Raw genomic sequence first — 15,882 nt, forward strand, 5'->3', positions numbered from 1 at the left:
CAGATCTATTTTTGTTTATCCTTGCATTTAAACTGAACTAGCTCATGATCATTCAAACCAAGGCTGTCCTCTACAACCAGTTCTTCTATGAGGTCCTCACTACTCACGAATACCAAATCTAAAATGGCATCACCTCTTGTTGCTTCAGCGACTAGTTGGAGAAGAAATCAGTCAGCTATCACATCCAGGAAAATCTGGGCCCTATTATTATTGGATTGTCCTCCAATCTATATTTGGGAAGTTAAAGTCTCCCAAAATCACACAATTTCCAGTACTATTTATTTCATTAAAAACATTAAAGAGGTTCATATCCATATCCAGATTGGATCCTGGTGGTCTGTAGCACATCCCAAGCACTATGTCAGGGGAACTTCTAGAAGCTTTCTTCCCCAAAGTGATTTTGGCACAGACAGACTCTTATCTTATCCATTCCATCACTTCTAATTTCTTTACGTTTATCTTATCATTAATATACAATGCTACTCTACCACCTTTGCCTTTATTTGTCTTTCCTGAACAGCACACACTCTCTTCAATACCTGTACTCCAGTCCATGTCTATGATTCCACTATGTTTCTGTTATCCCTATAATATCTGGTTTCACTTCCTGCACTAATAGTACTAGTTCCTCCATTTTGTTACCCGGGCTCCCTGCATTGGTGAACAAATGTCTTAATTGTTGCTGCTTGGCCTCCCCGACGTTCCTTGCCCGATTGGGTACAGTCATTCTACTGCCAGTGTCACCACTATTCTTCCTCTTAAAGTACATTGTTGTACCCATTGCTGTTCCTTTCTCCATTCCTGTATCCTTTCTTACTTGATTTTCCTTCCTCTCAATGTTAAAATCAAGTGTGGAAATTACATGAGCATCTCCCCTAAGTTTCTAGTTTAAAGCTCTTTTAATGAGTTGTGCTGACCTCCATCCTAGAAGTCTGTGTTCCTCCCTACTCAGGTGGAGTCCATCCCACAAGAACTGTCCTCTGTCCATGAACGCCTCCCAGTGGTCAAACATCCCAAAGCCCTCCTTATAGCACCACTGCCTGAGCCATCTGTTGATCATCAGAATCTTGTCTCACCTTCATTCTCCTCCTCTAGTAATAGGCAGAATCCCACTGAAGATCACCTGAGCCTCCATTTTCTTAAGCTTCTTCCCCAGCCTGGCATAGTCTCCCAATTTTGGTATTGTGAAAGTAGTTATTTCTTTATTGCATACTATGAAAATGTGCTTGCTAATCATATGTGGGGTTGGGGGGAAGAAGAGTCAAATGGACAATTCTTTATCGAAGGCCAGCTTTACATATCAATATCCAACTTCTCCAGCTCCTCTTTCCACTAAAAGTGGCTTGACCATTATTTTCTTAAAAACTTTAATACAAAAAATTTACTTTATTGAGATTTCAGTTTTAACTGTATTGACCTTTTTTAATCTTACTTTTCATAATTTAAACAAGGGACTACAATGATTCAGAAGTGTTTTGCTGCTGAGATAAATTTTGAGATCAAATTTATATAAGGGGCCACGAATATCATCCAAAGAATAATTTTTAATATCCTCTTTCACTAATTTCACTAGTATTATTTATTATCTCATTAGAAGTTGTTGATGAAATAGTGAAATGTATTTTTTATCTACAGAAAAATACTTTTGATGAACATTTGCCAGAAACAACAAACTGAAAAGGCCAACTCCAAATATCATATTTCTCTGAACTGGAAAGAGGTACATTAAAAAATTCTGGAAACCAAATAAGATAAAGGACTTCTTTTTTTGTTTGTTTTTTTTAAACTAAGTTAGGATAGAATCAAGTATATTTACTAGTTCATAAAACTGACAATAGTGTCTAAGATTATCAGTTTGATTCAAGTTTTTACTAATGAAATTTGGGGGGAAATTTCAAAGATACAAATGGGAGTTAGACATCTAACTGCCGTTGGGCCTTTAAAAATCTCCCCTTTTATTTTTTTTTTTCTCCATTTGTGTACAGTGCATCTTAAGCACCAAAGTTGTGACAGCTTGAAGAAGGTTAAAATGGCCTCTGACACTAGTCCTGGAGGGGTGGAGTTGTAATAAAAGGGGAGATGAATAATGCATGATGTGTAATTAATACAAGTAATGATTCATATGAAAATAGGAACACTACATGGGATCAGACAAGTATCCTGTTTCCAACAGTGATCTATTCTAAAAGTTTTTTTAGTTGTTCTCCTTTATTTCTGTGTTTTGTTTATTTTTTTAATAAAATTTCTTGTTTTTTGGTACATAAATGTTAAATTGTTTTCTGTTTCTTGTTAAAGGATGCTGAAAGAAACAATTTCTTTTGTGCTGTACTTGGATTCATTCTTCCTGTAGCGTATAGCTATCAACCTGACTTAATGATAATAGTAATTGGACCAAACAGGAGCCTTGGTGTAAATGGGATTTCTCTGCTTACTTGTTTACTGCAAGGATTAGCTGAGTCTCGAATTCTTGTGGTAATTCAGGTAAGAAGTGGTGCTAATTGTGATTACCCTAAAATCCTTTTAGCTGACAAAGAGAAACTATTCTATTTAAGCACCATTGTCTTGAGTAGAAGTAGCAGTAGGCTGTCAGCATCCTCATTTATCAGTGACTTTACAACATTGATTTAAACTGTTAGAAGATCCCAGAAAATTTTTATAATGACATTATTGGTCAAAGCAAAATAAATCACTGTTTATTAGTGATGGAAAATTCAGTGATCTATGAAGTAAATAAGACCTACTTTTCTCTATTTTTCCATCTTTAATTCTGTGCTATTTCTTTTGTCTCATAAAAGAGTAACTGAGAGGTCATTTGTATTTGAGATAAATTAGTTTTATAGGAGTTCACAGTATGAATTCCTTCATTATCTGCTTCAGCTCCTCCATTGGTAGTACTTTCAGACTTTGAAAACTGAAAGTTACTCCATTATTACTACTGATACTGCCAACTTCATTTCAATAGATTATTATAAAATATTGCATTCTCTTGCTGAAACAAATAAAAGTTTGCTTTACCGCTAATATATATATTTTTTAAAATAGGACACAGAAATAAAACTAGTGCAAAGTGTAGCCAAAGCCTTATCAGGTGTTCCTGCACCTGACTTTGGAGCCTATGCACCTGCTTCCCAAGAAAATGTACTTGAAATAAAACGATTAAGAAACCAACTTCAACAGGAATGGAAAATGCTTCGATGTTCAGGTAAGTAATCTGTTTGTCGTTCCGCTTCAAATGGGAGTTTTTCCATTGACTTGAACGGGAGCAGGATTGAGCCCTTAAATGCCTGGTGAGATGTGTCTTCCTGGGGTTCCCATCACTGAAGTAAGAAAGCGCTGAATTCAGTACCACTGTGGCTGTATAGAACATGGAATGCAGCCACTTCAAGTACTTAACGTTAAGCACTCACACTGAAAAGTAGTTTTCATATCAAAATATTGTATATTCAGTGAACAATTCAGAGATACACAGGCTCTGAATCTGTTAATCTTTTTCAGAATGTGGCTCAGAGTCATCTATCATTTACTCACTTGCTTACTATTCTTGCATGAGTAGTCCCATTGAACTTCATAGGGTTTACTCATGTACTGAAAGTTAAGCACATATATAAGTATTTGCAGAATCAGGATCTGGGTTGGTACAGGACTCTGATTTTAGCAGGGAAATAGGCTTTCAAACTTTTGTATCCAGAAAGCTTCCTCTTAGCCAATACATGTATGTTAGGGATAGGGCACACCATAATAACATTGTGTTTATATCCAGCAAGTGGGTGGTTATGTTAACACTTTTGCTTATTTATGTCAAGATAGAGAGATCCCACAATTGTCTGCAAAGCAAAACATAGCTTTTGGCAGTAGTGAATATAAAACCTGCCACAAGCAAGACACATGAATATTTGTCTTGGTACGAGCTTAGGAAGTGCCTTCCCACCTATTGGTACCTGGAATGTGGTAAACCAGAGATAAGGAAAGGTACAGAACAAGAAGTTAAGGAACTGGTGGGTTGGATTTTAGGTAACATATAAAGTGCTTTAACTTGTAAAAAGCCATGACATAAAGGTAGTTTTGGGGAAATGTCTTTTGAAGAGCACTTACTGGGTAAGGTGAATATGCTGTGAGATAAAAATTGCTTCCTGAAATGTCTTTTGCATATTATACAATCTTGCTTTAGGCATTAAACTGGCTGAGCTTGGTTATTTGGTCTCTTGAATATTTTTAATATGAAACCCAACTGTAGTCAATCAATTGGCTATATACTTTAAACACTCTCTACTATATAACTTTTTGTTTTGGAAGGGAGGGGAAAGGGAACAAGTTTAGACAAACAAAATTAAAAATGGGGATACAAACACCCCTCACCCCCGCCACACACATACACTCAAAAAAACCTGCAGCTGTTTATGGAAGTGGGTTGAGATAATCTGACCAGTTCCTATAGATGGTAAAAATGTAATCTGGATTTTTGGGATTCTGCTGTGCAGCTGGACTAAAAATTGTGCTTTTGTTTTTTCTCTTTGTAGTAAGGGACTGGATTTCTGGAAGCTGAGGTCACTTGACTACCTTTGGGCTCCATCATTTAACACATTTCATCATCACAGAAGGAAAAAGTGTGTTGTCACTTTTTTGGTTGTTTTCTTTTAAATCAATGAACAAAGATTATCAAGACATGGCCACAGCAAGAGCCATTCACAATTGTTTTATGACTTTATTAAATATTTTTGTTCAAAAGAGCCACATTTTCAGCTAAGAGCTCTTGCTGCGTGTCCACAAAAGCATTCATGTATCAAGTTGTGCATGCAAAACCTGCATTTGCTTGTAACTGCCTGCCAAATTATGGACCCAGTCCTGCAAACATGTATAGAATTGTAGAAGTGGAAGGGACCTTGAGAGGTCATCTAGTCCAGTCTCCTGCACTCAAGGCAGGACTAAGTATTATCTAGACAAGGAGTAGTCAATAGGTGGACCGTGGGCCAAATCCGGATCACCAGATGCTTTTGAGCATACCCCGAAATCTTTTTTATGTACTTATTATTATTACTTTCTCTGGAGTCTGGACCCTGACTATATCTTGACCACGAAATTTGGACCTTGACAAAAAATAATGGACTACCCCAATCTAGACCATCCCTGACAGGTGTTTGTCTAAAACTTCTTAAAAACCTCCAATGAGAGAGATTCCACATGAATGGTCCTATTTAACTCAATGAGACTGCTCATGTGTATAAGTGTTTGCAGGATTGTGCCTATATGTTTTATGAGTGCAAAGATGGGTTTTGCACATTCAGTAAGCTGAGTGTATATGAATTGTGAAGCTGATTGGAAACTTGGGCCCAAATGGAGAGCAGGGAGAAAATGAGTGGTCATAATACAGTAATTGAGGAGTTTTCTGAATTACTCCAAAGTATGAACAAATGCTCTGCAGTGCCTTCCAGCAACATGCATCAAACCCATTTAATTCTGAATTAAACTTTTAATTGACAGTCCTCTAGCCTCCTTTTCTATCATCCACTAATCTCCTATTGCAAACTTCCATCTTACTTTCCATGGACCAGATGCTGGTACCCAGGTTGAATTGCAAAATAATTTCACTTAGGTCAATGGGACTACTCATGGCGTAAGGTTATCAGAACCTGACCATATGTTAGTAGTCACCATTCCCTACAACTCCTCCCACACAAACATAGCCACACTTTCTCTTGTTTCTTAATTTTTTTTGATCAACAGTTATCTGCCTAGCTGTTTCCAGGAAAGAATTTTAAAAGAAAAACACTTGGGGGCATATTATATTTTGAAAATATGCATCTGGTGTTGATGTTTAATATTCTGGCATATACAGCATTCTTTTCATCTTTATATTACTTTATTCAATTTATTAAGGCAAGGAGCCAGAAACTCCTGAGTTATCTTCCGTTTGTTAGTGGCTTCTTCTGTGGCTTTTGATAGTCCTCTGACCAGTCTCTGCCTCAGTTTCTCCAGCTGTAAAATGTAATAGTCCTCCCCTCCCAGGATTAAATAGTTCATTTCTATGAAGTGCTTTGTAGCTGAAAAGCACAATATAAGCACTAAGCAGTATTATTAAATGGAGTGGTTTGAATAGCTAACACTGAAGGTAGGATCTGTTTTTTGTTTCATTTGGGATATTTACATACGTGGTAGCTAGGTGAGCTGAGAAGTGTTTTGATTTGTTGATGTACTTCATTTTGCATGACAGATTTCTATAGTAGGAGGGATGAGCTGGAGTGCCAATGAGAAGCGCAATCAGGAAAGTAACAAATACTTTCCTCATGATTGTATTTTCTAAATGGACAACTATTCTGATTCTCAATTACTGGGGGACAGTCTCCACTCATTGGCATATTTTTGCTTTCCACAACCAAATCTCTGCACAACTTTTCATGAGTGATGTACCCGAGTATTCGGACTCTAGATTTTAACAATACAGTTGAGATATTATTCACCTAAATCTGGGTTATTGCTGATCATGTACTCTATGTATCATATGACTTTTAAAAAAATAATTTTGTATTTGTGGATAATCTAAGCATTATAACCAGATGTACAGACACTCTTTCCCCACCTATGTATTATATAACTTTTTTTAACATTAGCTTTTTTGGTGCTGTTAAGGCTCAGTAAGGATTGACTAGGCATAGAGACTGGACTGAACCTACTCTGCAGTTCGTGCAGATGCACCTATGCTAGGTGTAATCTAACTAGCTTGCTAAAATGAGCAGTGAGGACACACCAGTGCAAGTTTCAGGTGGGCTACCAATGCGAGTACGTACCCAGTGGGGCCAGGTGGGCTTGTACAGCCTGCACTGAAGCTCATGCCACCAAGTCCTCACTGCTATTTTAGCTATATTACAGCTAGTGCTGGTACATCTACGTGAGCTGCAAATTACACCCCTGGATATCAATGTAGATGTAGCCTTAAAAGCAGTCCTGTCCAGGTCAGGCTTGAAGCACTGCTCTGCAAGTGTCATACATGTTCAGTGGACTTTTCAGGCCAGCCTCTTTCATGAACAGAAAGTTCCCCATACAACAAAGTTTAAAAATAAAGAAAATTTAAAAAAAAAAAAGGCAGGGAGTGTAGCAGTACTAGAGTAATATGCCATCCCTAATGTAACTAAAATTAATGTATAGATTCTGAAGCCAGAAGGGACCACTGAGATTATGTAGTATGTCCCCAGCACTCGCACACATAACGAGGCAACAAAATAATCCCTGTTTGAACGGAAGTGTATTTTTCAGCAAAACATCCAATCTTGATTTTATGATTTCCAATGATGGAGAATCCACTACAATCTTTGGTAAATTGTTCCAATTATTAACTACCCTCACTATTAAAAATTTATATTTTATTTCTAGTGAAGGCCTAGGGCACTGGGATTAATAGCTTTGTTGCTTCTGAACATTCCAGGAATGTTTTGGCAGAATACACCTGCTGTGTTGTTAAATGTGGCTACCAGCCTTGCATTCCACTGTTTTCAATGAAATGTTAATGGGCAAATCCCTGCATAGCAGGGAACAATCCGCTACAACAGTAATGCTTCTTGATCAGCATTGGTAGGGAATTTAGTCCCAGATACAGCATTGTTTTTGCTTATTATTTTGTTGCTTTTAAATGCATGTTCTGCTAGGGATGTCATTTACCATATGAATTCTCTTGCTATGCCCAGCAACTTTCTACATGAATTCTAAGATTTGAATACTGTGAAGTGAGCTGTAGCTCACGAAAGCTTATGCTCTAATAAATTTGTTAGTCTCTAAGGTGCCACAAGTACTCCTTTTCTTTTTGCGAATACAGACTAACACGGCTGCTACTCTGAAACCTGTAAAATCTTTGTAGCTAGCTCATATTGAAACATGCATAATTTTAAAAGTACTTTATTCACAGGGAATTTATGTTCTTCACTCTCCCAACTAATACTGGAAATTAGTAGGGTCTGTAAATGTTAAATGCAAGAAGTAATTAAAAGAAGAAATATCATATTTAAAAATAGAGCACTTTAACTGCTAAGATCAATTTTAAATGTTCCAAGCAACGGAGAGATTGTATATTTCCTGTATATAGGAATATTAATATTTTATCATGATAAAGCGAGATGAACAAGGTGAACATTTGAAAATAAATAAGAATAGCATACTTGTTTATCTGGTGACATAGTTCAGTTCTCAGCTTCAAAAGTAATGCTTCTAGCACAATGAGATCAGAGTATTAATTCCAGGTTCTAATATAAAACAGTGTCTTTTTACTTTTCTCTACCAAGTCCATTCCTGTCACTTTGATTGAAATAAATGGTAGATATCGTTATACATGATCTTCATCCTTAAAACACATATACTTACATGGTTAACTTGCTCAAGTCAAAGGTGAAGTTATCAAAAGCACCTAAGATGAGCCACAGAAGGAGGAGCCTAGCCAGCCATGGGAGCCCCAGCAAGTTTGGTCCCTGCTAAGGAGAAGGGAGCCTAACAGCCCCCAGAGATCCAGCTCTAGCTGTGTGTTATAAAAGTTTTGCCAAATCTGCAGCAGATTTAAGAAAATATTTTGGTCCAGTGGCTCGACCTTTACTGAAAATTTCTGACTAGCTCTGCTCGTGAGTTACTTAGGCTCCTCCATCCTATTTAAAGTCAGTGGGACTGAGGCTTCTAAGTGACTTTAGGTAAAATTTTCAAAAACATCTAAAGTGACTACTTGCATGCTTAAAATTTAAGCATATCATGTGTTTGCAAGATTGGGGCCCATATGGGGATATATCACGTAACAGTATTTATGTCCTAAACAATCTGAATATCACAACTTTAAATTGTAGTAGTATTCTAGTAAGATAGGGCTTATATGACCGCTGCCGCCTGCTTCTCTGCCCTCCCAGGCTTCCTGCGCAAACAGCTGATTTGTGGGAAACCGGGGGCGGAGAAGCAGAGCGGAATGGTGCGTTCAGGGGAGGAGGCAGAGAGGAGGTGAGGTGAGGTGAGCTGGGGCCGGGCAGGGAGCTGCTGGTGGGTGCTCTGCACCCACCAAATTTTCCCCTTGGGTGCTCCAGCCCCGGAGCACCCACAGAGTCGGTGCCTAAGGCGCCACTTTTGGCCAGTTGTTAAATTTAGAAGCCCTTTTAGAACCGGTTGTCCCTCAGGGGACAACCGGTTCTAAAAGGGCTTCTAAATTTAACAACCGGTTCCAGCAAACCAGTGCAAACTGGCTGTAGCTCACCACTGCCTCTCCTCCACCCTGCCCCACTCACCCCTCTGCCCCTGGAGCATACCTGCCCCAGTCTCCCAACTACTCCTGCAGCCCCGGCTCACAGGCAGGGGGAGGGAGGTGGGGAGAGCAGTGGGAAGGGGGGGGCAGGGCCTCAAGAGAAAGAGGCGGAGCAAGGGGAGATTCTGGTGCTCGTATCTGGTTTTCACACGCTAAAACCGGCCTCCCTGTGCTAGAGCCTCCACATTTATTTATTGACAAATAACATTTGCAGACTCCTGCAGAATTTTAAAATAGCGTGGGCAGAAATCTTTTTTCTGGCACAGAATTCCCTCGGGATGGAGCAAACACCAAGTTGATCTGGAACGGCCCTGTCAATGCAAAGCCATCCCGCCTTTCGCAGCGACCTTAAATACTCCCCACAATTACCAGCAACCAGAAACCACCCAGCCCCAACAGGTGGCTTTATGAGCCCCTTCCCACGCTGCCCCCCTTAACCCCTTCTTCTCTCCCTCCCAGTGCACCCACAATGCGAGCCCCTCCCCTTCTGCTACCCCCTCCCCCTTCTATGAGCCCTCCCCCCTCTGCCAGTCCCTCCCTGAGCCTCTCCCCCTTGTGACCCCTCTGCTATCCCCTCTGCCAGCCCCTCCCCTTCTGTGAGCCCCCCCCGCCAGCCCCTCCCCCTTCTGTGAGCCCTCCCCCCTCTGCCAGCCCCTCCCCTTCTGGGACCTCTCTGCCCTCCCCTCCCCCTGCTGTGAGCCCTCCCCCCTCTGCCAGCCCCTCCCCTTCTGGGACCTCTCTGCCCTCCCCTCCCCTCCCCCTTCTGTGAGCCCTCCCCCTCTGCCATCTCCTTCCCCCCTTCTGTGAGCCCTCCCCCCTCTGCCAGCCCCTCCCCTTCTGGGACCTCTCTGCCCTCCCCTCCCCCTGCTGTGAGCCCTCCCCCCTCTGCCAGCCCCTCCCCTTCTGAGACCTCTCTGCCCTCCCCTCCCCCTTCTGTGAGCCCTCCCCCTCTGCCATCTCCTTCCCCCCTTCTGGGAGCCCCTCCTCGCCCGCCCCACAGCAGCCCCAGCCCCCTCTCCCGGTTCCCACGCGCACGCGCACAAGCCGAATCCCCCCGCCCCTGGCGGCCGGGCCCCGTCGCTCTCCCGTGACGTCCCAACGGCGGCGCCGCCGCCCCCGCCCCCGCGCTCTTGCTGGGCGCTGGAGCCGGAGCGCGGGTCGCGGGGCCGGTGGCTGCCCTCGGGCTGGAGCGGCCGGTGGGGCCGCAGGAGCGAGCAGCCCTGAGAGGCGCCGGGGGCTGCTCAGCGCGGGGTAGGGGATCGACCCCTGGGCACTGGGATGGGCGACCCCAGGCCCGGGGAGCGGGGGGCTGCCGGCTGTCTCGGGTATTGTGGAGGGGCGAGGGGGGTCACCCCAGTCGCTGGGTGAGTGCGGGCGTGCTCGAGTGGGACAGGTTACAGTCTCTATATGTTCTGAAGGGGAGGCGGACTGGTGCACAGCTTTTGGTGGGGACCGGGTGGACTCGGCCCCGCCCCTGCTTTTAGCCGCTCTTGACCACTTGCCCTGTCTACACTAGCACTCGAGCTATTACTATCGCCAGAATAATTTTGCTCTCACGCTCTTTTTACACTGCGTTGTTTGAACTCCTACTGTAGATATAGCTGAGTTGGCAGCTGAAAGTTATTTTTGTTAATCAAGTTGTTAGTGGGAAATATCCTGAAAAAAGTTAGTATTGACAAGACACTTGGATGTGTTTGACGGTGAAACACTCCTCTACCATGGTAACCTGTGTTCATTCATGTACCACGGCAGGCTTTTTATCTATGGTGTAACCTGTCCTCTTTTAATTAAAAAAAAAAAAAAAAGTGTGAGATCAAGTATGTGTGTGTGTGTGTATATATATATATGAAACAGAGGTTATGATAAAAAGAAAAGGAGTACTTGTGGCACCTTAGAGACTAACAAATTTATTTGAGCATAAGCTTTCGTGAGCTACAGTGAATGCATCCGATGAAGTGAGCTGTAGCTCACGAAAGCTTATGCTCTAATAAATTTGTTAGTCTCTAAGGTGCCACAAGTACTCCTTTTCTTTTTGCGAATACAGACCAACACGGCTGCTACTCTGAAACCAGAGGTTATGATGTAGCGGTTTGGCTTTATCTGTAACCCAGCACATATTGGGCTAACTCTCTTTTAAATTTAAGTACATTAACACATACTTCCAGAGGTTCTACATGTGTAATTAGTCACTAATGTCTCTTTTTTTTTTCTTTGTATTTTCCAGATCTTGAAATGGAATCAAAGACCAAACATACAGTTATATTTTCAATGAATTGACTTTACCACTTATTTGTGTTGAAATGGAGAGCATTACACAGTTGTTTAGTGACTTGTGTGAAGCGCACATGACAGGTTTGTCATGGAAGGTCCATCTGGGCAGACAGAAGATCAGCAAGAAAAGGGCTAAGCAAAATCTAAAAAGGGTTGCGTATAATGCCCTGTTCATGAATCTTTTTCAGGAGGAGGCCCGTAAAGTGCAGTCAAACATTTCCAGACTTCCAGTGAAAAACAAAATTTTAATGCTGTCCTTCAACTTGAGAGTTGGCGGAATGGGCACTCAAGCAGATAGGCTGGAGAAACTCGTGGAGGAACTGGAAACATCTGATTGCTTACCATTTACGGAAATTAATTCTATTCTGGATCTTCTAGTACAGCTTGTAGGAACTGGTCCTCCTCAGCTTCTACCACAAAAAAAGGACTATTTTCTGAACAACAAGTATGTTGGGAGAAATGTTAAATATCAGGGTTATGATTATTATGATGTGAGTGTATTTGAAGCTGATATACAGACTTTAATTACAAATGAAGAGTATCAGTTTAATGACACAATTCGAAAGACAGTTCAGATAATGGAGGCTGCGCCTGGCACTGGGCTTCCTGCCATCGGATTATTTTCACAGAACTACCCTGTTGGTGACAAATTTGAGAAGGAAACACGTGTCTCACTCTTTGGTGCTCTTGTCCATAGCCGTACATATGACATGGACATCAGGTTGGATCTGCCACCAGTACCTGACAATGCGGATTTGTCTGGACTTGCGATTAAAGTATGGTGTCAATTTATTTTCATTATACTTATTATTTTACTTCAGAGTATATACATAGTTCCAATATGCCTTTTTGAATTTTTTTTTTTTTAATAAACAGCCATTTCTTGTAGTAGTATCAACATTACAAAGGTGTGGATTTAAAACATTTGCTTACATCATTCCCTGCTCATAATATTTAATTTGCATGTGAGCATCCCTCTTTACATATCTGTTCTAGTATACAGTTGATCAGGTTGCAGGTTTTTTTATTTGGAGCCCTTCTTGAGATGGATTTATGTAGCTCCCCGCTACATGCAACCTTTCATTAAGCAAAGTTTCCACTATCTCTTTTTTGGTATCATTTTTCTCTTTCGTCCTGTATTGTTGTATAGCACTGATAGGCACTGCAGAAGAAGCTAGATTAACAGATTTGATTTTTTTTTTTCTTTCTGTGGATGGGTATCCTTTGCTTCTTCTGTTTTTAATCTTTCTTTTTTCTTATTTTACTGTTGCCCCTGTAATTCTCCCATTTAATAGAGAAGGCTACATGCTACTTAGGGTGAAGTTGGTCCAGTAGCACAGGGGTAGGCAACCTATGGCACGCATGCCAAAGGCGTCAGACGAGCTGATTTTCAGTAGCATTCAGGGGGGCTCTGCATTTTTATTTAATTTTAAATGAGCTTCTTAAACGTTTTAAAAACCTTATTTACTTTACATACAACAACAGTTTAGTTATATATTAAAGACTTCGAGAAAGAGACCTAAAAACGTTAAAATATATTACTGGCATGCAAAACCTTAAATTAGAGTGAATAAATGAAGACTCAGCACACCACTTCTGAAAGGTTGCTGACCCCTGCAGTAGCAGTTTCTTTTGCCTTGGATGTGTATGCTTTTGCTACTGAGCTGAGTTTGGTGGGAGCAGAGGCATGGGCTAGCACAGTGGAGGGCAACCTGTGGCCCATTAGAGTAATCTGCTGGTGAGCTGCGAGACAGTTTGTTTACATTTGCGGGAAGCGGCACGGGCCGCAGGGACGCTCTGGCCGCTGCTTCCCACAGCTCTCGTTGGTCGGGAACGGCGAACCACGGCCACTGGGAACTGCGGGTGGCTGTGCAAATGTAAACAAATGGTCTTGTGGCCCACCAGCGGATTACCCTGATGGGGCTGCAGCTTGCCCACCACTGGGGTAGCAGGTTGCTGCCTGAAACTGCAGCCCTATACACTGTAATTGCAGATTCAGCTTTCATTAGGGTTTATGACAGGAACATGGAAGGAAGGCTGGCATGCTTAAAGAAGCTGCATGCCACTTTACCTGGAGCTGTGGGTGCACGTTGTAGTTAAAGGGGTGAGTCAGATCCTGGGTCAAGGAAGCAACTCTTTTTCTTTACATGCCTGTACCCCTTCTCTCAGGTTGGAAAACACCGTATTAAATGTTCTTAGGAGCAATCTGCGTCCAATCAATTTGACCTGTTACACAAAGTTGGGGTATTACCCTGCACACTCAAGCTCCCAACAAAGTCAGTGGAGTTCCATGGTTGGGATGTTTAGAGGCCCTGATCCTGCAAACCTGTGCCTGATTTTATGCACATAAGTAGTCTCAGTGAAAACAATGGAACTGGTCATGGATACTTTAATCACATGTGTAAGAATTTGTGGGATCGGGGCCTTATTATAAGTCACTTATTTTGTGAAAAAGAAAAACAAAACAGGTTTATTGTTCTGGAGCATTATGTATTATTGGACATCTAGTTTCTGAACTGACGTTATATTCAGAGTAAAATATTTCCACTTCTAATACTAACATAGTTAATATTTTAGTTTGATTATTCCATTGGCTACCCAAAAAAAGGCTTGTCAGAAATTGAAGTGGATTTTATTGTTTTTGTTACAAATAGCAAAGTTTCAGTTTCTATAAATAATAAAGCCTGAGCACTTAAAATGCATATCTTCGATTAATTGTTAAATTGAGGCCAACAATTAAATGGCATTAGCGTAATATTCCGCAATAAATGTTGCATATATGTATACAGTTTGAACTCTCATGGTTATTTACAGGTTCCTCAAAGTATAGATCAATCAGAAGATGAGGGATTCCAGTCAGCATCCAATCTGACTCCTGATTCACAATCGGAACCCAGCATGACTCCAGACATAGACCTCTGGGATGCCGTACTTACTTATGGACCCAGCAAACGAAGATGCTGGGAAAGAATTGGATGGTATGTGTCTGATGTTAAGATGAAAAAGAATTGTATGCTTATGTATTGTTTGTATGTATTTTAGTTGGAAGTGACCTTAATTAGAATAAACAAGCTAGGAATATACCATCTGATTTGAAACATGGAGTTCAATATCTTGAGGCTCAGAAGCTTATTTCTGTTCCCTCCGAGCTATGTTTTTGCCAGATAACAGTGTAGTGCTCTATGGCATTTTTCAAGGGGTGGGACAGTTTTCCTTGCTGCCATTTAGATTTTGAGTTTTTAGTGGCATGGACTGTGTCTTCATATGTGTGTGACAGAGACTAGCACATAGTGGGTGCTATCATAATAGAAATCAATAACACTTTAGGTCGAGGGAGTATTTCTCATTTTATGAACAGCTATTCTTGTTCTAAGGGAGGAGAGGATTTGCAAGTACAAGTACTTAGTTACAAGTACTTACTTACTTAATACAAGTACTTGGACCTTATAGGATCCCATTTCCTCTTCAAAGCAATTAACAAACATTAACCACAAATTAGATAAATATTGTCCTCATTTTGCTGATGAGGAAACTGCAACATTTTCAGGGCTATGGAGGAAGCTGGTAACTCCAGTCCAGTGTTCTTTTTGTTTGTGAACAGTTGACACAAATAATCTATCAATGGGAACTCTTGACATGTATATAATCCCCTTGACCCTATTGACTGATTTCAACCAATAAAATGGCATCATGCAAATTAACAGTAGCATGCTAATTAACAGTTTTAGTTGATTGATTGGTTATGATGGTTGTCATTTTGTCAAATGACAGCATTTAAGAATGACTTGAGCTTTAACATGGCCTTGACTACCCATAATTTAGCTAATTTCAACCTATTTTCTTCAAAAGGAACCTTTGCACAAGGATTTAATATGAATTATATGGAAAATGTTAAGAGCCTGTTTTTGTTCCATTATTCAGATCATTTGGGTGAAAAAAAAGACAGGGAACACTGAATTTCAAAAAAATGATTATTTTTAAAATATTTGCGCAAGGGAATATAAGGAAGTACTTAATTCGACATTGATCTAGAATATTCACTTGTCCTGTGAAAAGCAATTATGCCAAGTCTTGAAACAAAATTCATTATTTACACTGGAAAATAGACTAAACATTAGCTGGACTTGCCTATCACGTCCATAATAACTATGTACCCACCGAACCGCTGTGCTGTGGTGGCATTCACAAAACTGTGTAGTCTGGAGGGAGTACTGGTTAGAATGGTAAATATAGATTTCCTTCTTACATGAATAAGTAAAAGAACATGGTTGTCAAAATAAACATCCAAACTGAGGTTCACTAGGTCCCGCAGGTTTGAAGGTATTGGAATCTTAGCAAAACAAGATGTGCGT

At 40.9% G+C, this 15,882-nt stretch overlaps 2 protein-coding genes and 1 long non-coding RNA gene across 7 annotated transcripts in view; 2 read left to right on the top strand and 1 right to left on the bottom strand.

Annotated features, from left to right (window-relative positions):
• The window catches only part of HDAC10 (histone deacetylase 10), a 38,262-nt gene extending 31,014 nt beyond the window's left edge, over nucleotides 1–7,248 (top strand). For all 4 annotated transcript variants that reach the window (XM_043495926.1, XM_038386682.2, XM_043495929.1 and 1 more), the window contains 4 exons: nucleotides 1,636–1,720; nucleotides 2,296–2,481; nucleotides 3,043–3,202; nucleotides 4,518–7,248. In XM_043495926.1, coding sequence (XP_043351861.1) covers nucleotides 1,636–1,720; nucleotides 2,296–2,481; nucleotides 3,043–3,202; nucleotides 4,518–4,543 — 457 coding nt within the window. In that variant the 3' untranslated portion in view covers nucleotides 4,544–7,248. The remainder of the gene's footprint in view (nucleotides 1–1,635; nucleotides 1,721–2,295; nucleotides 2,482–3,042; nucleotides 3,203–4,517) is intronic.
• LOC122456516 lies at nucleotides 6,370–8,949 on the bottom strand. Its single transcript, XR_006275441.1, has 2 exons — nucleotides 7,830–8,949; nucleotides 6,370–7,694 (listed from the first exon to the last, which is right to left on the bottom strand). It is a non-coding gene; the product is annotated as an uncharacterized LOC122456516 (long non-coding RNA).
• A 1,250-nt stretch (nucleotides 8,950–10,199) lies between these two features.
• Nucleotides 10,200–15,882, top strand: part of TUBGCP6 (tubulin gamma complex associated protein 6) — a 29,737-nt gene continuing 24,054 nt past the window's right edge. The window contains exons 1-3 of one of the 2 annotated variants that reach the window (XM_038386744.2): nucleotides 10,200–10,510; nucleotides 11,484–12,306; nucleotides 14,345–14,508. In XM_038386744.2, coding sequence (XP_038242672.1) covers nucleotides 11,560–12,306; nucleotides 14,345–14,508 — 911 coding nt within the window. In that variant the 5' untranslated portion in view covers nucleotides 10,200–10,510; nucleotides 11,484–11,559. Of the gene's footprint in view, nucleotides 10,511–11,483; nucleotides 12,307–14,344; nucleotides 14,509–15,882 lie in introns of those variants that run through there. The other variant, XM_043495953.1, reaches the window with a different exon arrangement.

Source organism: Dermochelys coriacea, chromosome 1, assembly GCF_009764565.3.
Source record: "Dermochelys coriacea isolate rDerCor1 chromosome 1, rDerCor1.pri.v4, whole genome shotgun sequence".
Taxonomy (NCBI): domain Eukaryota; kingdom Metazoa; phylum Chordata; order Testudines; family Dermochelyidae; genus Dermochelys; species Dermochelys coriacea.